The 27,982-nt window shown below is 42.0% G+C and overlaps 1 protein-coding gene across 1 annotated transcript in view; it reads left to right on the plus strand.

The window, feature by feature from the left end:
- The first annotated feature begins 326 nt into the window (after positions 1 to 326).
- Positions 327 to 27,982, plus strand: part of LOC128636113 (coiled-coil alpha-helical rod protein 1) — a 38,596-nt gene continuing 10,940 nt past the window's right edge. Inside the window, exons 1-16 of the mRNA XM_053689177.1 lie at positions 327 to 469; positions 2,713 to 2,776; positions 4,252 to 4,447; positions 5,227 to 5,473; positions 5,641 to 5,816; positions 6,269 to 6,404; positions 7,351 to 7,461; positions 14,000 to 14,131; positions 15,412 to 15,522; positions 16,964 to 17,070; positions 17,633 to 17,745; positions 18,226 to 18,298; positions 18,574 to 18,704; positions 21,378 to 21,566; positions 21,668 to 21,769; positions 21,848 to 21,999. Of these exons, the coding sequence (XP_053545152.1) occupies positions 2,722 to 2,776; positions 4,252 to 4,447; positions 5,227 to 5,473; positions 5,641 to 5,816; positions 6,269 to 6,404; positions 7,351 to 7,461; positions 14,000 to 14,131; positions 15,412 to 15,522; positions 16,964 to 17,070; positions 17,633 to 17,745; positions 18,226 to 18,298; positions 18,574 to 18,704; positions 21,378 to 21,566; positions 21,668 to 21,769; positions 21,848 to 21,999 (2,031 nt within the window). The 5' untranslated portion in view covers positions 327 to 469; positions 2,713 to 2,721. The remainder of the gene's footprint in view (positions 470 to 2,712; positions 2,777 to 4,251; positions 4,448 to 5,226; positions 5,474 to 5,640; positions 5,817 to 6,268; positions 6,405 to 7,350; positions 7,462 to 13,999; positions 14,132 to 15,411; positions 15,523 to 16,963; positions 17,071 to 17,632; positions 17,746 to 18,225; positions 18,299 to 18,573; positions 18,705 to 21,377; positions 21,567 to 21,667; positions 21,770 to 21,847; positions 22,000 to 27,982) is intronic.

Below are 27,982 nucleotides of genomic sequence, written 5' to 3' on the forward strand. Positions count from 1 at the left end.
CACGCCTATATCTATACAGTTGTCCAATCAACTTAGCATTGATTAATTGAATACCCCGCCTACTTTGAGCTGATTGGCTGGAGAATAGCCGTTCTATAGCGAAGCCGTTTAGAAAACTCCGCCTTTATAACCTCTCATCACAAGGATTGGCTCGACTTCTCTAGTTCTACCTCGCCCCCTGCCCTCAAACTGAACTATAATTGGCTACTAAAATTTCCCCTATGCCACAGCTGATTGGTTAATATCTTTCCGAATTGCGCATGCTCCCTTTTGACCGCTTTTATCAATAAGCTTTATTGAGACTGAACAAATGACAACATGTTTCTTAGGGAAGATTGTGGTTGATAAGGGAGGGAAAATGGCGGCTTTCTATAATAGAAGTTTATTAAGGAGGAGGAGAATAGATTCCCGGGCTGGTAACCCGCGGATTTTGTAATCAGAGAGTAAGAGAAAAAGGAAGAGAGCAGAGGTAAGAGAGGAATAAGCAAGCGTTTGTACCTTAACTATTTGTATATATATATATATATATATATATATATATATATATATATACACACACACACAATATCTTTACAGGTCCTAGGTAAAAACTACTGAATTAATTTAAAGACCAGTGATAAACCCACAATAGTAGATATTGCATCAGTATTTAGGGTAATTTTTAAAAAGTTTAAAGGGGTATTATTTCAATCTACAACTCATGATTCAGACAGAACATACAATTGCAAACAATTTTCCAATTTGCTTCTATTATCAAATTTTCTTTGTTGTATTGTTATCCTTTGTTGAAAATCATGGATGTAAACTCAGGAGTGTGCACGTGCCTATAGCAGGAAATGGCAGCCGTTGTGCAACAATGTTCTACATTAGCAAGAGCACTAGCAGTACTATTTCCTGTCATGTTGTGCAACAGACACGTGCACGTTACCTTTCTAGATATCTCTTCAACAAAGAAAAACATGAGAACAAAGCACATTTGATACTATAAGTAAATTGGAAAGTTGTTTAAAATGGTACATTCTCTCTGAATCATAAAAGAAAAAGTTTGGGTTTCATGACCCTTTACAGGGGTTTTCTAGGGTAAAAATAAACTGCCCTTCATGAAATCAGGTGGTATAACATTAAATCAATTGTTTTCTTTTACAAACTAATCTTATGGTAGTGAGCCCAAGCCCTGATTATGATTTGCAGAATCTGTTGACTTTTTTTATTTGCAATGTGTCCCTTTGGGCATTTAGCATGCTCTGGTCCTACTTTAGTTTAGGAAATGACTGGTGATTGAAGGATACGGACGTTTGTCACTTTTGATTGGTTTACCAGCCACATTGCTCCTGGAGAAGCAGGAACACGCCGGTTGTGCAGTTTCATAGGTTCCCCCTTCGGCAGGATTTGGGGACATGGTTCTATATCCTGTGCCGTGTTCTCCACAGAAAATTGTGACAGCCAGGTGGTGTAGGATTGCCACCTCAGCCATGTTTTCCTGGGCACTTATGAGTTACGCATGCTACAGGGTAAGCAGGGAGGGACATGTGTTGTGCTGTGCATCAGCACTATTCATGTGATGTCCAGAGGCACAATACATGTTCCTCCCTGCTTACCCTGCAGCATGTGTAACCCATAAGTGTCCAGGAAAACATGGCCGAGGTGACAACCTACTGGTGGGGGAAGTGCAAGTGTAATGCTTTGTAAAATTTATAACATTTTCTGCTACCCAAGGCACAAATTCATTGCATAATTTAACATAAATGTATTTAATATGTGCAATACGCTTTGAAATAGTTTTATATTAACTAATCTTAGGTTAATATTGGCTTAAATTTTAGCCAGGTGGTTAGTAGAATTAGCCAGGTGGTGTGACCTTTAAAAAGGTCCTAGGGAGAAAACACAGTTGTGGAGGTTTGCGATACTGGAGCCTCGGAAAATAATCTAGAGACCGGAGATTTTTCATAGAGCTTCCAATTTAACATGAACAAACGTATTTACTTAAACTGCTGCTATTTAGGTTATTGTTATGGTTGGTTGCGAAGACCTGGCACCAGGGAGCTTCTGGTCTCCGCTTCAATATATACTATATAAGTACTAGTGTGGTAACGTTTTAAAGGGACATGACTTTTCAAAAAGAATTCTGTAATGATGTGATAATAAAATGCTGTGTGTGCTCCAAAGCAGCAATGTACATATATTAGAGCTAGCTCAAAGTAGTACATTGAAATGTTTGTCCCTCCCTGTGCTGGGTGACACACATAGAAGTGAGCTATGTCCATGCCGTCATCGAAAATAACTATGCATGACCTGTGGCCTTACAAATAAACTTACTGGCTGTCCTGTCCCCCTCCTCCTCTTCTAAACATAAATAATCCTATTGACATGGTTCCACTAACCACATTAACCTCCGATATTTAAATACCCTCAATGTTATCTCCTAGAAAAACTTACCTTACAATAAAGATTAAGACTGCTCTGTGTTAAGCCTCTTTTTACCATTTAGAAATCCCAGTATCTTTATAATCAATCCAGATTTGCGCTCACAATAGTTTCCTTCCTATATATAGAAAAGTTAATCCTGATTGATTAACCAGTTATGATTGCCCACGCTTTTGATTGGTTAATGTGACTGGCGAATCAGGAGCGTAGGATGACTCACTGTTGACAGGAATCTACACACGTGCGATACTCATTACTACTGTCTATTTTTTTTTTCTCTCATTTCAGTTGTATACAATGGACAAGAAGCAACTGAATCCACCATCTTTATTTTTGTCTTCAAAACCCACAGGTAAAAAATAAAAAACATGACTCTGTGATAGTGTGTTCTCTCCCCATGCTGGGTAACACAGATGAAAATAAACTATGATTCTGTCCCACCCCCACGTGGTGATTGAGAGGGAGGTGTATGTCCGTCACTCTGCAGGGTGACACTGACACAAGGGACATATGTCAGTGACAAATAAAGAGGCCTATGAGTAAGTCCCTCCCCCTGCAGGGTGATGCAGACAGAATGGTGCTATGAGCTTGCCCCTCCTTTTGCAGGGTGACACAAAAGGATGCTATAAGCTTGACCCACTCCCTTCCGGGTGACACAAAAGGAAGCTATGACTCAGGCAGAAGGAAACTTTGAACTTGCCCTTCACAGACAGACAGATAGAAGGAAGCTAAGAGTCTGTCCCTGTGTTGGGTGACACACATAGAAGGGAGATATGTCCATGGTTTCCTTGTGCTGTGTGACACAGAAGGAAGCTATGAGCTGGCTCCCCCCTGCAGCAAGACACAGAAGGGAGCTATGAGCTTGCCCCCCAAACTGGACTGTGACACAGATGGAAGCAATAAGCTTTCCCCTCCCCCAGACAAAATTAAACTATGAGCTTGCCCCTCCCCCAGCAGGGTGACAGAATGAAGCTATGAGCTTGCCCCTCCCCCAGCAGGGTGACAGAATGAAGCTATGAGCTTGCTCCTCCCCCAGCAGGGTGACAGAATGAAGCTATGAGCTTGCCCCTCCCCCAGCAGGGTGACAGAATGAAGCTATGAGCTTGCTCCTCCCCCAGCAGGGTGACAGAATGAAGCTATGAGCTTGCCCCTCCCCCATCAGGGTGACAGACTGAAGCTATGAGCTTGCCTCTCCCCAGCAGGGTGACAGAATGAAGCTATGAGCTTGCCCCTCCCCCAGCAGGGTGAAAGAATGAAGCTATGAGCTTGTCCCGAAGAAAGCTATGAGCTTGCCACTCCCCCCAGCAGGGTGACACAGACGGAAGCTGTGAGCTTGCCCCTTAAACTGCAGCGTGACACAGATAGAAGCAAAAAGCTTTCCCCTCCCCCAGGCAGAAGTAAACTATGAGCTTGCCCCTCTCTCTGCAGAGTGACAGAATGAAGCTATGAGCTTGCCCCTCCCCCAGCTGGGTGACACATAAGCAAGCTATGAGCTTGCCCCTCCCCCAGCGGGATGACACAGAAGCAAGCTATGAGCTTGCCCCTCCCCCAGCAGGGTAACACAGAAGGAAGCTATAAGCTTGCCCCTCCCCCAGCAGGGTAACACAGAAGGAAGCTATAAGCTTGCCCCTCCCCCAGCAGGGTGACACAGAAGCAACCTATGAGCTTTTCCCCTCCCCCCAGCAGGGTGACACAGAAGCAAGCTATGAGTATGCCCCTCCACCTTCAGGGTGACACAAATGGAAGCTACAAGCTTGCCCGTACCTGTGCTGTATCATATTGATACATTGGAGGTAGGGCCCTTTAAAACTCTTTGGTTCCCCGCAGGTCACACTGGGCTTATACCGCCTTCTCATTTCGAGACTAGACGTCGCATGCCTTTGCCTCCCTCGCCTGTACCTGTTCCACCCACTCCTCCATTTACTGAGCCTTGGGCAGACCTAGCGAGGGAGCTGGATCAACTGAGAAAGGAAAATGAAGAACTAAAGAAGAAACAGACTAGAGGCGAAGGTATCAGAGCCAGGTAATTCAATGTGCTCCCATGAATCCCTTCTGAACCCGCTACCATCACTCAGCACGACTTGATCTAATATTTCTGCTTTTAGCTAAAATGCTTTCCTCCTGAACTTAAAGGGACAGTCTAATCCATAATTGTTATTGTTAAAGATAGATAATCCCTTTATTACCTTTTTTAAAGGGACATCAATTGTTGCAATTTGTGCTCAATTATTCTTGTCTGCTTTTCCTGTAATTTAACTCTAAAAATTGTTTTGTTTTTTTAGACTGTCTATAGAGAGACCAGAGTGCATCTTGCTATTATAGCAGTGGTAAAACCATCATTTTCAAAAGTGCATCATAAAAAGGCAAAGACCTACTCTGAATTTCAAATAAGCAGTAGATGATTTTTTTTTTTTTTTGGACAAATTTATTTTTTCTCCTATTTTCTGCCCCCTGTATCATGTGATAGACATCAGCCAATCACAGAATAGTATACGTATACCCTGTTAGCTTGTGCACATACTCAGTAGGATCTTGTTCCCCAGAATGTGTGAATAGAAAAGATTGAGCGAATAGAAAAGATTGAGCAAAATTTATTAATGCAAGTAAATTGGAAAGTGTCTTAAAACTGCTGCTCTGTCTGAATCATAAAAGTTTATTTTGACTTGAGTGTCTCTTTAATTATATTTTGAATATTTCTGTGCCACCCTCAGTGGAGGAGTTTTGAAACTCAGGGATGTCATAAATTGAGATGTTCTAATGTGAATGGCACGGTACGTGTTAAGGGGGATATTACTATTACAGGTCTCTGGAGCGACAGCCCTCAGCGGTTCCGCACTCTGAATCTCAGGCGCTAGAAATCATTGCTCACCAGATGCGGGAAATCCGAAGTTTGGAGTTAGCAGTGGCCGATGTACAGGAAAAGGAGGAGGTGGTACAGAGGCTGACAGGGGAACTCCAAGAGCTGAGACGCACACAGAGAGAATGTCAGTTAACAGAAGAGAAGAAGAGACGGGCAGAGGAATCTGCTGTTAGACAGCAACAAGAGGAGGTATGTGTGATTGGCCACGAGGCTCGGATTGATGCACCAGCTGGGATTACATAGGCTGCATCCTTGTGGTGATATAATTAATACTTGGTAGAAAAATAAGGCAAAGTAAATTGAAGATAGGAAGGATTTGCACAGTTGCTAATTCTCTCTCATTTGCCCACTGGCAGCTGATGATGAGGTCAGAAAGCTACAAAATGGAGTCAGAGACGCTAAGGAAAAGAGCGCAGTTACTGGAAGTTGAGCTAAGGGAGGAGAGAGAGCAACGCACACAGGAAGTGGCTCGTCTGAGGGAGGATCTTCAGGCAGCCAATCAAGAGGGAGAAACCCTAAAGGAGCAGCTAAGGTAGGAGATCTAGTTCCTGGCACCTCTCTCGTTAACGTGTACGGGTAGTTTGATACATGTCGTCATATACAGAGGTTGACACTTGCATAGGAAAATACAGGGATATTAAGGTCAAAAATTATATCGTGCATATGAAAGAGAAAAAATATCTGATGTCTAATTACTGCTTTTTCATATGTATTATATAATATATATGACCATGTATTAATGATCTAAGAATAAAGAAAATATTCTTCTCTGTACAAACCCTGAGAGTGCCCTTCTTCCACAACGATTTATATATATATACATTTTTAGCTTAGTATCCCGCTAGCATAACTCACAAAAACAAGTCTGTTTAAATATGTAATCCATATTAAAAAAGTTTCTTTTAAATGTAACAAACAAAAAATACTTTAAATGTCCCTTTTAAACTGACCTAATCAGAACCATGAACCTTGTTTGCTGTGCAGTAAATCTCTTCTAGAGCTCGACTCCCAGCATTCCCTTGTGCAGCAACTAAGGACGTACATTGGCGAGTTGGTCCCAGATAATCGGCGACTGGAGGAACAAAAAAAGGAAAAACTGGAGCTTCAGAATACGATACAGGTGCGAGCGGAATACCAGTGAATTACTATTATTATTATTATTATTACTACTACTATTATATTTTTCATCGGGCACAAAATATATTCAGGGTACGTCACTAGTCGTTAAGGGGTTAAATAAACATACTACTATAAAATAGTAAATAGAAAGTGCGTAACCCGAGGGAAAATAGTAATTTTTGAAAAGTTTATTTAAAAAAATATATATATATTAGAGGGACACTGAACCGTAATTTTAAGCAACTTTCTAATTTACTCCTCTTATCAATTTTTCTTCATTCTCTTGCTATCTTTATTTGAAAAGCAAGAATGTAAGTTTAGAAGCCGGCTTATTTTTGGTTCACAACCTGGGTTGTGCTTGCTGATTGGTGGCTAAATTCACCCACCAATAAACAAGTGCTGTCGGGTTCTGAACCAAATATTGGGTGGCTCCTTAGCTTAGATGCCTTCAAATAAACATAGCAAGAGAACGAAGAACAATTAAAATCTAATGCTCTGAATCATGAAAAAAAATGGGTTTAGTATCCCTTTTTAAAATGTTTGGATATTGGCATTCCAGATTTGGGAATATGTGCCTGTACACATATCTAGTTTCAATTTTAGCCAGGTGGTCAGTAAAATCAGCCGGGGGGTGTGCCCATTAGATAAGTACTGGGGAGGACGCTGAGAAGTGATCACTTGCACGCTCCCAATAAGCTGGTTATGAATTACACTACAGGATTCATTTATAGCTCACTAAAATCTTTACAAGGGCGCATATGTGTGTACCCACCAATAAGCTTCCAGAAGTGCATTGTGTACAGAGCTTCCTTTCACCATAATAGCTCTGATTGGTTGTATCAACCCCAGCCTTCATTACACAAATGTGATGGAGATCTCTCTTCTAGAATACAGTATGTTGTGCTTATAGATCAATTCTCAACGTGGTGACTTTTTTTTTCTTTAAGGCACTAGAGAGGGAGCGTGAAACTCTTCAGACGTCCATCTCTCTCCTCAACACCCGCCTGTCCTCCCTCACAAATATCCTGTCCTTACAGGAGGGAGAGCTGTGTAAAAAGGTTAGTAGGTGGGGCGTTCACTTGCACGTATTACTGAATACACATGAAGTAAAGCCTGGTATCATTAATCTTAAAAACAGGGGCACTTTAATTCATTAAACTTTACAGGGATGCTTATTTATTTTTATTTTTTTAAATACTAGCAGATCGATGACGAATCCGGCTTCCTCCCATCATTGCATTGCCCCACAAGCTGGACGCCAAAGGGGGCACACTGTGATTTGGAGGAAGCCGGATTCGTCATTGATCTGCGGGCAGAGGATCAGCGTTATGTAAAACGCAAAGGTAGGTATTTTGTAAACTTTAATGAATTGGTGTCCTTGTTTTTAATTCTAGGCTTTAATTCATTAAAGTTTACATTCACTTTAAGTGCAGAGCATGGCTTAAGATTTATATATAAAGTGTTTGAACACAGAGAGAGAGTATTTGATTTAAAAGGACATAAAACCCGAAATGTAATTTCCCATAAATGAATTAATGACAATGACAACTCTGGTTATTTTGCTTTAACAAGAAAATGCTTTGCTTCTGCTATCAAATCTTGTGTCTCACTTGAGATGCCAAAAAGCAAACTCTGTAGCCCAAGTATGCTGTAAATTGCCTGAAACACCTACATATCGTATCACCCTCAATTGTGACCGATTGTCGCTAACTGTAACTTGGTTTGTCTGCACTAAATGTAGAGAAAAGAAAATTGTAGGCGCTAAAGGAAATGTGAATTCCCCTCCAAGAACACAAATGTAGCAACAGCAATGTCAAAAATGAGTTAAGCGCTAAAAGCAAGGGTATAGATATATAAGTAATGTATTTACTTTAAGGAAATAAGTATCGCGAATATATTTCTCCAATAAAAGAGTTTATCTCCAATTACGTTAATGGGAAGATCGATGAAATATGTCAGGAAAAAACAGAGGCATATATATAGTATCAATGGAAAATTCCAATCGGCAATTTATTATAGTGTTTATAAAAACTGTTACAAGCTGGACGGTATCTAGAATCTAAATCGATCCAATTTTAAAATAAAGGGACGTCTCCCTTAAACATAAGTAATTCTACACATAATCATAAAATAAACATAAAAGAACGATTCGTTCAGTACTTGCGCTTTATAGAGAGTGTATCGATATCCAAACCGTATGGAAAGTTGTTTGCTTGCCAAATGTCAAAAAATGAATTGTTTGGTGGCAGGCCTTAATTACCCAGTGTGTATGGTTTGGCGTTACCGGTTGGTAATAGAAGCACCTTTTTGTGTAGGGCTAACGTGACCCCTCTGACGTCACGTTCTATGACGGCAAGTGATGTTACCGTAGCAACCCCTATTCCTTAGTATAGAAGGAAGTCCTGGGGGATATTGAGAGAATCTTTGCGGTCACGAAAATTGACTAATGAGAATTCTTTGTGCTTTCAATAAGCGGTGTAGACCGGCAGGGTCTATGCAGACTTTATAAGCCTTACTTGTGGACTTTGCGGTCGCTGTGTAGCGACTACTGGTGCCAAATAATGAAAGTTCTCCAGATTCTGTTTACCAGAGGTAGCAGGTGGATCCTTCAAGTTGATGACTTGGTGGTCATTAGTAACGACTGGAGGATCTTAGGATGTATGAATGGATCTTTGCGGTCGCTAGTAGCGACTAAGTTATCCTTTGTTGAAAGACTTGGCGGTCGCAAATAGCGACTAAGAAATTCTTTAGTAGTGATCAGTTGTGTGGTCGCTAGTAGCGACTAGGAGGTTCTGTGTAGATAAGTTGGTGCCAACAGGCACAGCAGTTGGTAAAAGTTGGTGCAAGTTGGTGCCAGCAGGCACAGAAATTAATGATATTAAAAGTTCAAGTAGGAAGTCCTTCAAAGCATAAAAATGTTATCAACTTTCAACAAAGGATAACCTAGTCGCTACTAGCGACCGCAAAGATCCATTCATACATCCTATATGTGTAGTGTTCAATCCCATATTAGTTAAAACAACACAATTATTTAACCATATATGCTAGACATAGTTAAAATTGCCCTCTCTGGCAGAAAACTGGTTAATTACCAGAAAATAACTACATACATACATGACTGACTACCAATGCCGATGCCCTCCACAGAACTCTTGATTTCTTCTATGGGTATGTTAGGGGCAGGTCGGTTTTTGCTGCTCAGTGTACAGTATCTGATTGTATCTAGTGCTTCGGCATACTGAACCAACACAGACCCTTCGATCCCCACACTAGACAAGGAAACCTGCTTCAGGAACACCTTTTGGTGCTCCATCCTGGCACGCTGTTAAGGGAAAATGGCTGGGGAGCGTTTCCAGTGCAGTTCCTCCACGGAGTCAGATTCAAGTTTGGCCATCACTGTACCTGACTGAGTGCTAGGAGAGAGCTGTAGCGGTAACCTTTCCCCATGTAAAGCGCAGCACAGGCTTTGCAAATTTCCCCACATATCTCCAGAAAACTGGGACACATTTTAATGCTTTCAGCAAAGCAGCCATAAAGCACAGCACATGCTTTCAACAGGCCGGAAACTGCACAACCTCAGACGTACACGTTTTCTAACGCTAAAAAACAATGCCCGAGTCAAGCGTTCAAAAACAACTAATCGACCACCAACTAATCGATAATGAGAATCGTGTATATATATATATATATATATATATATATATATATATATATATATATATATATATATATATATATATATATATATATATATATATATATATATATAAACATGAGGATATATAACTGAGAATTTGCATAACTTACGCAGAATTCTCTTGTGCATTGGTAACATTGTATATGAGTAATTTCTGGGGAAAAGCAAATGGGGAATCTTGCCTAGATGTGCTAATTTCCTATGCAAATATTTACATTGATTTAATTTTGAGAAATGGAGGATTTTAATTTGGTTTTTTATCTCCCCCCATAATTTTAATGAAATATATAAAAAAAAAAATATAAAATATGAGGAAAAAAATGGAAAAAAAACCCACTTTTTCTAACTTTGACCCCCAAAATCTGTTACACATCTACAACCACCAAAAAACACCCATGCTAAATAGTTTCTAAATTTCGTCCTCAGTTTAGAAATACCCAATGTTTACATGTTTTTTGCTTTTTTTTTTGCAAGTTATAGGGAAATAAATACAAGTAGCACTTTGCTATTTCCAAACCACTTTTTTTCAAAATTATCGCTAGTTACATTGGAACACTGATATCTGTCAGGAATCCCTGAATAACCCTTGACATGTATATATTTTTTTTTTTAGAAGACATCCCAAAGTATTGCTCCCACCCACCAACGATCGTGCCCATCGCTACTGGTGCAGAGAGGGCCACAGAGTGGCTCTCTCTGCATCGGTTTTGGAAAAAGGTATTGCAGTGATGCCTCAATATCGAGGCATCACAACAGCAATACCTTTGAAAGCGTCTGGAAGCGATCAGGATCGCTTCCAGCCACTTTAAACCCTTATGTCGTACAGGGTACGTCGCTGGTCTTTAAAGAACAGGTTGTGTGCGACGTACCCTGTACGACATGCGTCGTTAAAGGGTTAATGTGACATATAAACTGTACAACTCAATTGAAAAACAAACTGAAATCTTTTAGGTAAAGGGAAATAAAAATAAAAAACTAAAATAATATGGTTGCATAAGTGTGCACACCCTTAAACTAATAATTTATTGAAGCACCTTTTGATTTTATTACAGCACTCAGTCTTTGAGTATGAGTTTTTCAGCATGGCACATCTTGACTTGCCAATATTTGCCCACTCTTCTTTGCAAAAACCCTCTATATCTGTCAGAATGCGAGAGCATCTCTTGTGCACAGCTCTCTTCAGATCACCCCACAGATTTTGAATTGTATTCAGGTCTGGGCTCTGACTGGGCCATTCCAAAACGTTAATCTTCTTCTGGTGAAGCCATTCCTTTGTTGATTTGGATGTATGCTTTGGGTCGTTGTCATGCTGAAAGATGAAGTTCCTCTTCATGTTCAGCTTTCTAGCAGAAGCCTGAAGGTTTTGTGCCAATATTGACTGGTATTTGGAACTGTTCATTATTCCCTCTACCTTGACTAAGGCCCCAGTTCCAGCTGAAGAAAAACAGCCCCAAAAGCATGATGCTGACACCACCATGCTTCTCTGTGGGTATGGTGTTCTTTTGGTGATATGCAGTGTTGTTTTTGCGCCAAACATATCTTTTGGAATTATGGCCAAAAAGTTCAACCTTGGTTTCATCAAACCAGAACACCTTTTGCAATATGCTTTTGGGAGACTTCAGATGTGTTTTTGCAAAATTTAGCCGGGCTTGGATGTTTTTTTTGTAAGAAAAGGCTTCCGTCTTGCCACTCTACCCCATAGCCCAGACATATGAAGAATACGGGCGATTGTTGTCACATGTACCACACAGCCAGTACTTGACAGATATTCCTGCAGCTCTTTTAATGTTGCTGTAGGCCTCTTGGTAGTCTCCCAGACCAGTTTTCTTCTCGTCTTTTCATCAATTTTGGAGGGACGTCCAGTTCTTGTTAATGTCACTGTTGCGCCATATTTTCTTCACTTGATGATGACGGTCTTCACTGTGTTCCATGGTATATCTAATGCCTTGGAAATTCTTTTGTGCCCTTCTCCTGACTGATACCTTTTAACAATGAGATCCCTCTGATACTTTAGAAGCTCTCTGCGAACCACGGCTTTTGCTGTAGGATGCGACTAACAAAATGTCAGGAAAGACCTACTAGAGCAGCTGAACTTTATTTGGGGTTAATCAGAGGCACTTTAAATGATGACAGGTGTGTGCTGACTCCTATTTAACATGATTTTAAATGTAATTGCTTGAAGGGACAGTAAACACCAGAATTTTTGTTGTTTAAAAAGGTAGGTAATCCCTTTTATTACCCATTCCCCAATTTTGCATAACCAACACAGTTATATTAATATATTTTATACCTCTGTGATTACCTTGTATCTAAGCCTTTGCAGACAGCCCCCTTATTTCAGTTCTTTTGACAGACTTGCATTTTAGCCAATCAGTGCTCAATGTTATCTATATATCAAAGTAAATTGGAAAGTTGTTTAAAATTACATGCCCTATTTAAATCATGAAAGATTTTTTGTGACTTTACTGTCTCTTTAATTCTGAACACAGCTACAACCCCAGTTTTATAAAAGGGTGTTCACACTTATGCAACCATATTATTTTATTTTTTTTATTTCCCTTTACCTAAAATATTTCAGTTTGTTTTTCAATTGATTTGTACAGTTTATAGGTCACATTAAAGGTGGAAAAAGTTCTGAAATGATTTATCTTTGTCTCATTTGTTTACATCACAGAAACCTGACATTTTAACAGGGGTGTGTAGACTTTTTTTATATCCACTGAGATATATATATATGGAGAGGTTAAAGAGTCCAAAACATACTGATCGTAGATGTACAATTCAGTAGAACCAATAAATAAAAAGCAATCTCTGATAAATAAAAAACAATCTCTGTGGTGTCCTCAAATTGTAGTGTACTTACAGGACATTCCCTCAATCATATGAGGTAAGTGTAATGCGTCGGATAATAGGAACGTCTCCGTAAGTTGCTGGTTGTTGGGTACTGGTTACACCATACAGGATACCTCTAGTATGCAGAATTTCTTCTACTTGATCCCACTGGTCAGGGATTCTGTATAAGATCCTCTCAGATCACAGCGCTTGTCTGCAGACTCAAGCCTGGATTGGCTCCTCCAAATAGGGCAAGTGGTGGACAGAGTTTGGCTAGCTCTCCCGTGTAATTTTCTTTTTTAATCATTGCACTGAAACATGGATCTTTGTGTATATATAGACTAGTACATTATAGTGATCGTTATCCACCCATATATCTATGTAGGTGTACGTGTGTGTGTATATGATGATAATTATACAGCAGAAGGCCCGTCGGCTTCAATAGAAAATGCTTTGACATGGCAGCGATAAAAAGTAAAAGGACACTGTCACTAACCCAAACAATATTTAGTTATGTTAGAATATATATATATACTTTCATCATTTATTTTGCCCATTTTCCTGTGAATTTGTTGCATATTGTGTTTTTTCTCTTATGACTCAGAGGATTTCATTTTAAACAACTTCTATTATCAAATTTGCTTTATTCTCTTGGTGTCCTTGGCTGAAGAAACATCAATGCACATGGGTGAGGTGTATATGTGCGTGCCACCAATCAGCAGTTCCTGCGCCTACCTAGGTATGCTTTTCAACAAAGAATACCAAGAGAGTGAAACACAGCTATTAGTAGTAAATTGGAAAGATATTTAAAATGGCACTCGCTATCTCATTCGTGAGAGCAGAAATTCATCAGATTGCTTGATCAGAGCAGGAGATAATTTATTTGTGCCCTTAATTTGCCACAGCAGAGTAGATAAGATAAACATAATCAAGAGGCGGTTTGTGTCAGTAATATTATTCTAATTCATTATTAAGATCTTTTTGGCCTACAAAGAGTTGCATCTCTATTTTCTAGATTTGAGCTTCTTGAAATGACTCTACAATTAATGTGAACTTGTGTGTCGCAGGTTGCCCAGGGCGATGGAGAGAAGTCGCGTCTTCTGCTGTCTCGGTGGAGGGAGAAGGTTTTCTGTCTGATGGTGCAGATGAAATCCGAAGAAATAAACAGAGAAAACGACAGCAGAAAAATCAAAGAAAAGGTAAATAGGAAATTATGAAGAGAGTAGAGGAGATACAGGACAGCGGCGAGACATCGTGGTCCATTAGAGGTGGTAGAAAGACGAGCGAAGCATTAGAGAGAAAAAGGCCAATGGTCATTTACCTGAAATGCATTAAAGCAGGGCTCAGCAACCTATGGCCGCCAGATGTTTTGGAGCTATTTTTCCCATGATGCTGAGACAGCTCTTTACTCTGTCTGAGCATCATGGGAAATATAGTTCCGGGGGGGGGGGGGACTTTTTAAAGGGACTAAACATTTTTCTTTTATGATTTAGACTGAGCATGCAATTTAAATGAACAAAAAACAATTCCAGTTCTATAAAATTTGCTTTGTGCTCATTGTATTCTTTTGTTGAAGAGCATACCTATGTAGTTAGCGTGCATGTGTCTGGAGCACAAACACAGCTTGATAGCACTTTGTTTATTGGTCGCTACATTCAGCCACCAATAAACAAGATCCTGAATCAAAAATGGTCCGGCTCCTAAGCTTTACATTCCTGCTTTTTTAAATAAAGATACTAAGAAAACCAAGAAAATTTGATAATAGGAGTAAATTAGATAGTTGATTAAAATTGTATGCTCTATCTGAATCATGAAAGTAAAAAATTGGGTTTAGTGTCCCTTTGTTTTCTCAAGAGAAAGAGATACATTTTATACGATTAATTCTGTGTTTCATTTTGACTTCTGAGTCTCTTAACCTGGATATTTGAGGAAAAAGGGGACAATTGGAAAATAGGAGGGTAATGTAAAAAAATAGAAAACAAATAGGAAAAATGAAAAGACACAGGAAGGCTTGTGGGGGAGAAGCGGAGAGCTATATTTGTTTTCCATATATTATTATTTTTATTTAAAGGGACACTCAATCAAAATTAAACTTTCATTATTCAGATAGAGCATGCTATTTTAAACAACTTTCCCATTCACTTCCATTAACTAAATGTGCACAGTCTTTTTATATTTAAACTTTTTGAGTCACCAGCTCCTACTGAGCATGTGCAAGTATAAGTGTGTATGCATTTGTGAATGGCTGATGGCTGTCGCATGGTACGTGTATGCATTTGTGATTGGCTGATGGCTGTCACATGGTACAGGGGGAGTGGAAAAAGACATAACTTTTAAAATTGTCAGAAAAAAAATCTACTACTCATTTGAAGTTCAGACAAAGTGCTATTGCATTGTCTCGTTATCTTGCATTTGTTGATTATGCAAATCTACTGTGTTGACTGGTCCTTTAATTGATATTTTATTTTCCACCGCTCAGATCTCTTCTCTGGACAGTTCCCTGGAGGCGAGTGTTCAGCAGCAAGTCCTGTTATCACACAACCTACAAGACCGCACGGCAGAGCTAGACATGGAGAAAGTAAAGAACAAGGTGACGAGAACATCATTGTCACCCTTTGCAGTCCCCTCCTCCTGTTTCTCACCCTCCTACCCATCTAGATTGTAAGTTCCCACAGGAACAGGGCCCTCAATTCCCCCTGTATTTGTTTGTTAAACTTTGTCTGGTGTCTTTTATATTGTATTGTACTGTACTTTTATCTTTGTACCCATGGACAGCGCTGCGGAATCTGTTGGCGCTTTATAAATAAAGTATAATAATAATAGGCGATTATACACTATCACTGAGGAATATGTATTGTAATACAAACACTGGCCACAAGGTGTCACTGTTTCATAGCTATAATAGGCTTTCTGTAATACACTGGATTCTGTATGTCCTTATGCCAGAGGTTTTCAGAGTCTTAGGCGGTGAGTTTCCCCCTCGGACATAATTTACAAGACTACTACCCAAAATAGAGACTTCTTTATTTTTTTCAGCTTAAAGAAAATTGTAACATTTATTTGTAGTTTTAATTTGGGGAATTTATATCTGATCTGGGATTTACTCACAGCTCTTCAGAGCTTATTCTGCTCAACCAAAAGAGAGTTTTACTCGCATTTCATTCTGTACTTTGTTACTCCTGTGTTACTGTCTGGGAAAACCACTGCCTTATGCTATACCGATAAGAAATTAGAATGTTACAGCTGTAATACACACATTAACCACAGGAGGTCACTATAGTATTTATAAATATACATCATAATACAGCCAGTTCAAACCACAAGGAGTCACTTAAAGGGACAGTCTACACCAAAATTTGTTTTATTTAAAAAGATAGATAATCCCTTAAAATGACCCATTCCTCTGTTTTGCATAACCAACACTGTTATATTTTTTAAATTTCTTTTTATTAATTTTAACAATTATTTATCTTAATACCAACAACATCAATCACTGAACAAAGGAGAGGGATATAGCAAGTATACATTACAGTACATGCATTGTTTGCAGCAAAAAAGAAACAAGTCAACAACCATAACAATAATAATGCAGTATTATTAATGAAGCTGACATGATACCAACACAGTTATATTAATACCCTTTTTACCTCTGTGATTACCTTGTATCTAAGCCTCTGCAAACTGCCCCCTTATCTCAGTGCTTTTAACAGACTTGCATTTAAGTCAATCAGGGCTGACTCATAAATAACTCCACGGACCTAAGCACAATGTTATCTATATGACACACAGGAACTAGCGCCGTCTAGCTGTGGAAAACTTTCAAATGCACTGGGATAAGAGGCGGCCTTTAAGGGCGTAGGAATTGGCATATGAGCTTACCTAGGTTTAGCTTTCAACTAAGAATACCAAGAGAACAAAGCAAATTTGATGATAAAAGTAAATTGGAAAGTCCTATCTGAATCATTAAAGTTTAATTTTGCCTTGGCTGTCCCTTTTAACAAGGCCATACTTATGTATATCTTGTTTTCTAGTCTCTGCAGGATGAGCTGTTAGCTGAACGATCTGCCTCTGCTCATCTGTGCAGCAGAGCCGAGAGAGCGGAGCAGGCTGTGAGAAACCTAAAACACCTTGTTGAGAAGTAAGTAGGAAAAGAGAGAAATCTGCTTGGACCCATTTATGTATAGAGAATAGCTGCTGGCTGGTACCATCTAATAAGCCATAAAGGGACACAGATGTCGGGTTTAAGCTGTCGTGCATCCAAGCATACTGTATGCGTTTCACTATATGGCTGCATTATTTGCAACAATACTGTACATTATATTGGAGCTAAGTGTTAATAATGTCGCTTCCTCCTTGTTACAGAGGCAAAGAATGACTGGGGAGTATAAGAAGTGGGAGGGATACTTAAGCTTTGCTGTGGTGTCTTTGCCTCCTTCTGGTGACCAGGAGTTGAATTCCCAACAGTAATTGAATTGAATCGTGGACTCTCCATTCTATTGCAAAGAAATTTAGATTTTGATAATGGTAGTGAATTTGAAAGGGTTAAAAAGTTACACTGAATCATGAATGTTTAATGGGGGTGTTTGTGTAGTGACTAAATTAAAGTAAATCTAAGTAAAATAAAGCAGCGATTCTCACTGTTTATGGTATATTTCATTTCTCTAACCCTAATAGTATATGCACTGTTTGTTGTCTTGCAGCTTTGTGCACACAATATCCGCACAAGAAGCGTCACAGATAGGAGCGCTGTCACGTCTGGTCACACTGGGTCAGAGGGTCTCGTTTGCATCCAAGAGAGTGGACACTATCCAGGGTGAGAGGAGACGATGACTCTTTATCATCTCCTGTGTGTATGTGAGCCGGCCTGCTTTATATACACTTGTTTGTATGTCTTTAGTAGGTCTACTTTTTTATTATTTTTCTCTCTCTCTCTCTCTCTCTCTCTCTCTCTCTCTCTCTCTCTCTCTCTCTCTCTCTCTCTCTCTCTCTCTTTCTCTCTTTCTCTCTTTCTCTCTTTCTCTCTTTCTCTCTTTCTCTCTTTCTCTCTTTCTCTCTTTCTCTCTTTCTCTCTCTCTCTCTTTCTCTCTCTCTCTTTCTCTCTCTCTCTCTCTCTCTCTCTCTCTTTCTCTCTCTCTCTTTCTCTCTTTCTCTCTTTCTCTCTTTCTCTCTTTCTCTCTTTCTCTCTTTCTCTCTTTCTCTCTTTCTCTCTTTCTCTCTTTCTCTCTTTCTCTCTTTCTCTCTTTCTCTCTTTCTCTCTTTCTCTCTCATGATTTCTTTTTGCAACATCCTTCAGGTTTGGTAGCTCAGAAATTTGCTCTGATGCGTCTGTCCCAGGAGGAGAAACCACAAGGCAAAGTTACAGACATGTGAGTAATAAGGATTGTATCAAGATGAGGTGGTGTGACCGTTGCTACACGGTTATTAAATACACAGAGGAGGCTTTTCAGAGATTGGAATGAGGGATTTATTGCTGTCAGAGATAAGCAGCTCATACTTGTATGTTATAGAATTCCCAGCACATTTCTGGACACAAAATGAGTGAAAAAGGAATGACATAAAACTGTAACAAGAGTTAATATTGAGCTGCTATAAAAGCTTTGCCCTAGAGAAATATTGTGACAGGACATTGGTTTTTCTACAGTTTTCTTCCCTCCTACGAAGATCTGCAGGCAGAATTGGCGCTTTTACATGAGGAGAGAGACCGTCTGAGTGCAGAGCTGAAGCGTAGTGCTCTTATGGTGGAGAGCAAAGTGGCAGAGACAAGAGAGAAATGTAAGTGCTATACAGTGACATCAATAGAAGGGAGCTGTAAATCTGACACCCGTAAGTTGACACAGACAGAAGGGAGCTATGAGTCTGTACCTCCCCTTGCAGGGTGACACAAACAGAAGGGAGCTATGAGACTGTCCCTCCCCTTGCAGGGTGACACAAACAGAAGGGAGCTATGAGACTGTCCCTCCTCTTGCAGGGTGACACAGACATAAGGGAGCTATGAGTATGTCCCTCCCCCTGCAGGGTGACAGTGACACAGACAGAAGGGAGCTATGAGACTGTCCCTCCCCTTGCAGGTGACACTGACATAAGGGAGCTATAAGTCTGTCCCTCCCCTTGCAGGTTACACAGTGACACAGACAGAAGGGAGCTATGAGTCTGTCCCTCCCCCTGCTGGTGACACAGACAGAAGGGAGCTATGAGTCTGTCCCTACCCCTGCAGGTGACACAGACAGAAGGGAGCTATGAGTCTGTCCCTCCCCCTGCAGGTGACACAGACAGAAGGGAGCTATGAGTCTGCCCCTCCCCCTGAAGGTAACACAGACAGAAGGGAGCTATGAGTCTGTCCCTTCCCCTGCAGGGTGACACCGATAGAAGGGAGCTATGAGTCTGTCCCTTCCCCTGCAGGGTGACACTGATAGAAGGGAGCTATGAGTCTGTCCCTTCCCCTGCAGGGTGACACCGATAGAAGGGAGCTATGAGTCTGTCCCTTCCCCTGCAGGGTGACACCGATAGAAGGGAGCTATGAGACTGTCCCTTCCCCTGCAGGGTGACACAGACAGAAGGGAGCTATGAGACTGTCCCTTCCCCTGCAGGGTGACACAGACAGAAGGGAGCTATGAGACTGTCCCTTCCCCTGCAGGGTGACACAGACAGAAGGGAGCTATGAGTCTGTCCCTCTCCCTGCAGGGTGACACAGTGACACAGACAGAAGGGAGCTATGAGTCTGTCCCTCTCCCTGCAGGGTGACACAGTGACACAGACAGAAGGGAGCTATGAGTCTGTCCCTCTCCCTGCAGGTGACCCAGTGACACAGACAGAAGGGTGCTATGAGTCTGTCCCTTCTCCTGCAGGGTGACACAGTGACACAGACAGAAGGGGGCTATGAGTCTGCCCCTCCCCCTGCAGGGTGACACAGCGACACAGACAGAAGGGAGCTAGGAGACTGTCCCTCCCCTTGCAGGTGACACAGACAGAAGGGAGCAATGAGACTGTCCCTCCCCTTGCAGGTGACACAGAAAGAAGGGAGCTATGAGACTGTCCCTCCCCCTGCAGGGTGACACAGGCAGAAGGGAGCTATTAGACTGTCCCTCCCCCTGCAGGGTGACACAGCCCCCTTCTGTCTGTGTCACTCTGCAGGGGGAGGTACAGTCTCATAGCTCCCTTCTGTCTGTGTCACGCTGCAGGGGGAGGGACAGAATCATAGCTCCCTTCTGTCTGTGTCACCTGCAAGGGGAGGGACAGTCTCATAGCTCCCTTCTGTCTGTGTCACTATGAGTCTGTCCCTCCCTTTGCAGGGTGACACAGACAGAAGGGAGCTATGAGTCTGCCCCTCCCCCTGCAGGTGACACAGTGACACAGACAGAAGGGAGCTATGAGTCTGCCCCTCCCCCTGCAGGTGACACAGTGACACAGACAGAAGGGAGCTATGAGTCTGTCCCTCCCCCTGCAGGTAACACAGACAGAAGGGAGCTATGAGACTGTCCCTTCCCTTGCAGGGTGATACACAGAAGAGGGGAGCTATTAGTCTGTCCCTCCCCCTGCAGGGTGACACAGTGACACAGACAGAAGGGAGCTATGAGACTGTCCCTCCCCTTGCAGGGTGATACACAGAAGAGGGGAGCTATTAGTCTGTCCCTCCCCCTGCAGGGTAACACAGTGACACAGACAGAAGGGAGCCATGAGTCTGTCCCTCCCCCTGCAGGTGAGACAGTGACACAGAAGGGGACTATGAGTATGTCCCTCCCTTTGCAGGGTTACACAGTGACACAGACAGAAGGGGGCTATGAGTCTGCCCCTCCCCCTTCAGGGTGACACAGTGACACAGACAGAAGGGAGCTATGAGTCTGTCCCTCCCCTTGCAGGGTAACACAGTGACACAGACAGAAGGGAGCCATGAGTCTGTCCCTCCCCCTGCAGGTGAGACAGTGACACAGAAGGGGACTATGAGTCTGTCCCTCCCTTTGCAGGGTTACACAGTGACACAGACAGAAGGGGGCTATGAGTCTGCCCCTCCCCCTTCAGGGTGACACAGTGACACAGACAGAAGGGAGCTATGAGTCTCCTGCAGGTGACACAGACAGAAGGGAGTTATGAGTCTGCCCCTCCTCCTGCAGGGTGACACAGACAGAAGGGAGCTATGAGTCTGCCCCTCCCCCTGCAGGGTGACACAGACAGAAGGGAGCTATGAGTCTGCCCCTCCTCCTGCAGGGTGACACAGACAGAAGGGAGTTATGAGTCTGCCCCTCCTCCTGCAGGGTGACACAGACAGAAGGGAGTTATGAGTCTGTCCCTCACCCCACAGGTTGACACAGACAGAAGGGAGTTATGAGTCTGTCCCTCACCCCACAGGTTGACACACAATAGAGCAGCTATGAGTCTGTCCCTCCCCTTACAGTTTTGGGTTGTTGTTTTTTGTTTTTTTCTTCGCTGCATCTCACTATTCCTTTTCAGTGGAAGCAGAGATAGCAGACTGTCACAAAACAACATCAGTTCTGCGGCAGTCACTCTATGAGACTCAGGAGAGTGAGAGACACCTAAAATCACAACTGCAAGAGATGGAAACGAGACTGCGGGGGGCTGAGGAGAACATGTCACAACTAAGTGGGCAGTTACAGACACAACAGGAGGAGTATGAAAAAGGTACGTTAACAGCACAATACACACGTGCAGTAATCCGTTTGTGGGGTCAGCAGCAATGGCTGCACGTTGGGGAATAATATTATTTATAATCTGTTTACTAGCACTACAAAGCCGAGTAAGTGAGGTGGAGACAAAACTGTCTGAACAGCTGGCACAGATGGAGAAGCATCTACATGAAGCAAGAAGAGAACATACAAAAGCCGGTACGTACAGGATCTTATGCCCCAGCTCATTATTATGAGCATGCAGCACTCTGTACTATTCCCTCTGCCACATTTTAGTTGTTGCCCTCCGACAAACGGAGCGTCAAGCGCAGAGGGAGAAGGCGCGGAACCAGGAGACCATGTGCACACTAGAGGGCGCTGCAAAGTTGCGGGAGGATCAGTTGAGCCAGCAACTAAGGGAAGCTGAGAGGGCCAAGAACCTAATGATGGTGCGTATTTCAGCTGTACATAGGTTATCCATATATATTTAAGAACTGCAAATGTACAGCTTCACTTTGCCTTAATTTGGCTAAATTGTTTAATATTCAAAGGGAAATTGTAGTGTTTAATTAAAATTTGCGTGTTTACATTTTTAAAATTATTTTTGCAATACGTATGTATTAGCAGAAGTGCTTCTAGTAAGTTTTGAAACTCCTAGCTTTTACTGGGACGGGTGCATGCAGAGCATATGTTCGTGTGGCTTGTGCACACGACCTCCCTTTCTCAGAGCGTCAGCACTGGCACATTTCACCGAATATGCTGCAAATCTGATGCAATAGAAGCCACGGTTCTGTGAGCAGATGGGTTCTTGCGGGTGCATGGGGCATATATAGTTATGTTCCAAGTATTCCTATGTAAAGTAAATAGCTATAATTCAGTGATAGCTTTTTGCAGTAACCGTGTTCATTGCACATTTCAGTTTCAGTTTTGACTGTTCTGTCCTCTAATTTCAAGACTCTCTGGAATTGAACAAGTATTTTATTACGTTGCGGACTCTAGTGGAGGAAACCCAGCTTTTTCCCTTTTTCTTTCCAATGGCATGGAGAGTCCACGAGTCCATTCAATTACTGTTGGGAAATTCACCTCCTGGCCACCAGGAGGAGGCAAAGAACACCTCAGCCACAGCTTAAAGGGACAGTCTACACCAGAATTTTTACCCATTCCCCAGTTTTGCATAACCAACACAGTTATATTAATACACTTTTTTCCTCTGTGATTACCTTGTTTCTAAGCATCTGCGGACTGCCCCCATATCTAAGTGCTTTTGACAGACATGCAGTTTAGCCAATCAGTGCAGACTTCACGGGAGTGAGCACGATATTATCTATATGACACATATGAACTAGTACTGTCTAACTGAAAAACTTTCAAAATGCTCTGAGCTAAGAGGCGGTTTTCAACGGTTTAGAAATCAGTTTGAGCCTACCTAGGTTTAGCTTTTTAAAAATACCACCAAGGGAACAAAGCAAATGTAATGATACAAGTCAATTTGAATGTTGTTTAAAATTGTTTAATTTTGACTAGACTGTACCTTTAAGTATCTTCCCACTACCCATACTCCCCCAGTCATTCTTTGCATCTGTAACTAGGAGGAGGTAAATATGGTGCTCTGAAGAAAATAGAGTCCTTTAATGGGTAACTTCCCTTCAAGATAGGACTGGGGTTAATGCTGTGTCCACGTAAAACACTCTTAGTGAATTGGTAGCCGTTAAATGCTGGATGTCGCAGGGAAATTCTCTGTCCTCCTCCTAGCAATTTGTGCTAACACCCCCACCTGGAAACCATTGTTAGTTACACTGCTTTCCTTATTCTTCAGGTCTCTCTCTTATTTTTTTTATTTTATTTTTATACAAAAGGAAAAAAAATTGTTTCAATTATACTCTTTTAAATGCACAATGAGACTTTATGAGAGATCTCTGCCTTTTTAATATATCTATTAGGGATGTGCATTCTGCAGTTTCATTAGCTGCATAAGAAGCGGCTCTCGCAGCATTCAGCTCTTTCCTTTTTAAAACACGATGAGTCCACAGATCATCTTAATTACTAATGGGATATTCACCTCCTGGTCAGCAGGAGGAGGCAAAGAGCACCACAGCAGAGCTGTTAAATAGCTCCTCCCCTCCCACTCCAGTCATTCTCTTTGCCTACGTTAAGGATAGGAAGAGGTAAAGTGAGGTGTTAGAAAAGATTCTTCAATCAAGTGTTTATTATTTTTAAAGTAGTACAAGATTGTGCTGCTTTGTCCTAGGGTGTAGCCGTAGTCCATATCAGTCTCTTCAGTAGAGCTTTGGTGGCTTTAGAGCAATGGGAACTTGTGGGATATAATTCTCACTGCGCCTCCCATACCTAGATGCTGCCCTAATCCTGATAGCCTAAGTAAGATAACTCAGGCTTTATCTTTATCCACAGGGCTATGGGAGGGAAAGGACCTCTTAAACCTGCTGGGCTGCCCTGCTGTCGGGCAGAGTTCAAGCTAAGTGCTGACTTTTTTTTTTTATTCTGGGTCGATTAATGGATCTCAGAGAAGTGGAGCACTTTATTTATTTGGGAAAGAACTCCTACAAGTAAAAGGAGGGAATTTCGTGACAGCACCTTATTAGCAGGCACTGGATGGCTTACTTGGGGGATCATTTGGGCTGAGGGTAAATAGAACTCAGTGGGAGGTGATATTGTTTACACATTATTTTGGCTGAGCTACGATAGGAGAAGCGGTAGCCAAATTTGTCCCCAGGTTTATGAAGGGTCAGTTAGCTCCCAGTGGCGTAGTTATAACAATGATAATGGCGACCGGGAGCTACGTGGTTGTTACACCACGATGGGCTAAGGAGATTGATGGCTTACTTGGGGGATCACTTGGGCTGAGGGTAAACAGAACTCAGTGGGAGGTGATATTGTTTACACATTATTTTGGCTGAGCTACAATAGGAGAAGCGGTAGCCAAATTTGTCCCCAGGTTTATGAAGGCTCAGTTAGCTCCCGGTGCCGTATTTATAACAATGATAATGGCGACCGGGAGTTACATGGTTGTTACGCCCACGATGGGCGAAGCTTAGTGTGGCGCCAGTTTTTTTGGACTCTGCACTTTTCCTCTACTGCTGTTTCGGTATCGGGGGGAGTGTTTAACACAGAGTGTTGTGTTTCTTAGTGAAGTGGATCCGGACAACGTTGGAGCTGTGTTGCGGACCTGTTACAGCTTTTTTGCAGTAATTGTACAACGATTTCTCAGCTAAGAGAGGAAATTGTACAAAGTTACTTTTCAGCTCTAAGATCAATGTTACATAATATAGAAGAGTTACTGTCAAACACAAACAGACTTTTTATTTTAAAAGCTGTAATGTTTTATGTTAATTGCCGTTATGCACCCAAATAGCATAAAGTTTTGGGGCTGATGGGCATCTCAGCAAGGTTTAGCTGAGGGGTAGCTAGGTGCTACAGTGAATATGTACTGTTTTATTTTAATTCTAGAAAATAAAAAGTTACAGTTTTAAATTTTAAAGAGACAGTAACGTTTTTTTTCATGTGTTAATTTTTGTTACAAAATTTTCACTTTTTCTGAGCCTATTGCTTCTAAGACTCTTGCTGTTCAGGAGTTAATTGACAATTGGTCAAGCTATGCCTCAATTTCTCCTATAGTATCCCAATTTATGGCCCACATGCAGTGCTCTGCGCTTCCTTTCAACTCCACCCGGAGTTACTCTGCATTTCAGGCATTATATGTTTTTTCCCACAAGGTAGAAACCATTACTAGAGGAATTATTTCCAATCATTTAGAGCAATAAAAAATTGATTGATTCAGTAGATGCTATCCCAAATGGTTCTTCCCTGTTACCCGAAAGAGGAAGATACTTAGGGATTATCTGAGAGAGAATTCCAGACTCAGATGGAATAATATCTTTATTTGATCCTGAGGTTGTTTTTCTTTCAGTGTTTTAGCTTAATCTCCTCCATTTGTTACTTTAGGAGGTTTTAGCTACCCTGGGCGACTCCAACACTATCGGTGTAATCTATCCTAGTGCGCATTCCCTATTTTTAAAAAATGTTTCCCATAGCCGTCTCGGCTAAGGAGGCTGGGCAATCATTTCCTAGGGTGGAAGGGAGTAGTTTCCAGCTTAGCTAAAAGTACTACTATACCCTTAGAGGATAGTTGGGTTTTTCAAAGGTCTTATGGACAAAAGTCAGCAAAGGGATGTACACCAGGGCTTACAATGACAACCAGCTGTGTACTTTGCTACCGTCACTGGTGCGACGGCATATTGGTTTGATGCGTTGTCTGATGGTACTAAGTCAGTAACTCCCCTTGATAAGGTCCAGGATAGGATAAAAGCTTTTAAATTGGCTAATTCCTTTATTTCGAATTTTTCCCTTCAAGTTATCAAGCTGGGATCATAGGTTTCAACAGACAGCTCAACATGCTAAGGCACTGTGGCTGAGCTCTGTAGCAACCCAAGGGTTGCAGGTTTAATCCCCGGCAAGGTCCACTCAGCCTTTCATCCTTCCGAGGTCGATAAAATGAACAGCGCGGGTGATTAACAGCGCTTTACAAGTACCCAATACATACAACTTTAAAAGGTTTCTCTGTTCCAGCTCACAGAGCCTTATGGTTAGTCTTGTTCTACGGATGTACGCTCTAGGTCTAAGCTTTTAGCGATTCCTTTCAAGGGGAAGACCTTGTTGGGACCTGGCTTGGCGGAAATAATCTCTTTTGAAATTTAAAGAATTTCAACCAAAAAAAATCCAAATAGCTTGCTGTTAAATCAAGAATAGCATGAAGGTCATGCCCTCAATCCGGGACCGGATCTTGTAGGGGGCAGACTTTCCGTCTTCGTTCAGGCTTGGGTTCAAGATGTTCAGGGTCCCTGAGCGATAGAAAATAGTATCCCAGGGATACAAAGTAGAGTTCAAAAGTTTTCCTCCCAGAGGCAGTTTTTTGTTTTCAAGATTATTTGCAGATCAGACAAAAGGAGAGGCGGTCTTCCACTGCGTAGAAGACCTCTCAGATCAGGGAGTGATTGTTCCAGTTCCAATACAGGTTCAGGGTCTGGTTTTCTACACCAATTGGTTGGTGGTTCACAAAAAAGGAGGGAACCTTCAGACCACTTTTTAGATCTGAAGAGTCTAGACAAATTTCTTAGTGTACCGTCTTTCAAGAGGGGAACTATCGTTCCACTCTTCCCTTGATCCAAGAGGGTCAATTTATGACAGTGGATTTCAAGGACGCGTACCTTCATGTGCCATCCCAAGAATCATCTCAAATGCTAAGGTTTGCCTTTCTGGACAAACGTTTCCAGTTCGTGGCTTGTCCTTTTGGTCTTTCCACAACTCTGAGTTTACACAAGGGCTCTGGGATCACTGTGGGCGGTGCTTCTGTTACGGGGCATTGCAGCAGACGTGGACGTGGTGTTATCCTTCCCGCGATATCACGGGTGGAAGGTAAATTTGGAAAAGAGTTCCTTTGTCCCACATACAAGGGTAACTTTCTTGGGAACCATAGTAGTTTCCTTATCAATGAAGATTCTTCTTCTGACAGAATGTCAGGAAATCGGAGATTATCGATACTTGTCTAGTCATTCAGTCCTCTCCTCGGCCTTCAGTGGCTAAGTGCATGGAGGTAATTGGGCTGATGGTGGCGGCAATGGACATCATCCCGTTTGCTCGGTTCCATCTCAGACCCACGGCAGTTAAGCATGCTCAGGCAATGGATCGGAGATTATACTGATTTCTCTCCTTGAATTCTACTGGAATCATCTCTCCCAGGAAACCTGCATTCGCAGACCATCTTGGGTGATTGTGACAACAGACATCCGCCTTCTAGGTTGAGGAGCAGTCTGGGGCTCCGTAATGGCTCGGGGGAATTTGGTCTCAGCCAGAGGCTGTTCCTCCTATAAACATTCTGGAGCTGAGAGCGATCTACAATGTTCTGCTGGCCTGGCCGCAGTTAGCCTCAGTCCAGTTTGTCAGGTTCTAGTTGATCAGAATAACGTCAGTGGCTTACATCAATCATCAGGGAGGAACGAGGAGTTCCATTAGTGATGACAGAGGTATCCAAAATACTCAGCAAATACTTGCTGCCTGTCGGCGATCTCCATCACAAGGGTGGACAACTGGGAGGCGGATTTCCTGAGTAAGCAGACCTTTCATCTGGGGGAGTGGGAACTCCATCTGGAAGTGTTCTCCAGCTTTTTCCTCAGTTTGCTTTTCTTCCTTGGGTGATTGCTCGAATCAAGGGGAGGGGGCATTGGTGACCCTCACAGCACCGGCTTAGCCTCGCAGGGTTTGGTATGCAGATCTGGTGGACATGTCATCTCTGCCACCTCTGAGAGCTCTGTGAAGAGGGACCTTCTAATCAAGAGCCCCTCCTTCACCCAAATCTGGTTTTCTCTGAAACTGTCTGCTTGGAGATTGAGCGCTTATTATTATCCAAGCAGGGTTTTT

Source organism: Bombina bombina, chromosome 7, assembly GCF_027579735.1.
Source record: "Bombina bombina isolate aBomBom1 chromosome 7, aBomBom1.pri, whole genome shotgun sequence".
Lineage (NCBI taxonomy): Eukaryota > Metazoa > Chordata > Amphibia > Anura > Bombinatoridae > Bombina > Bombina bombina.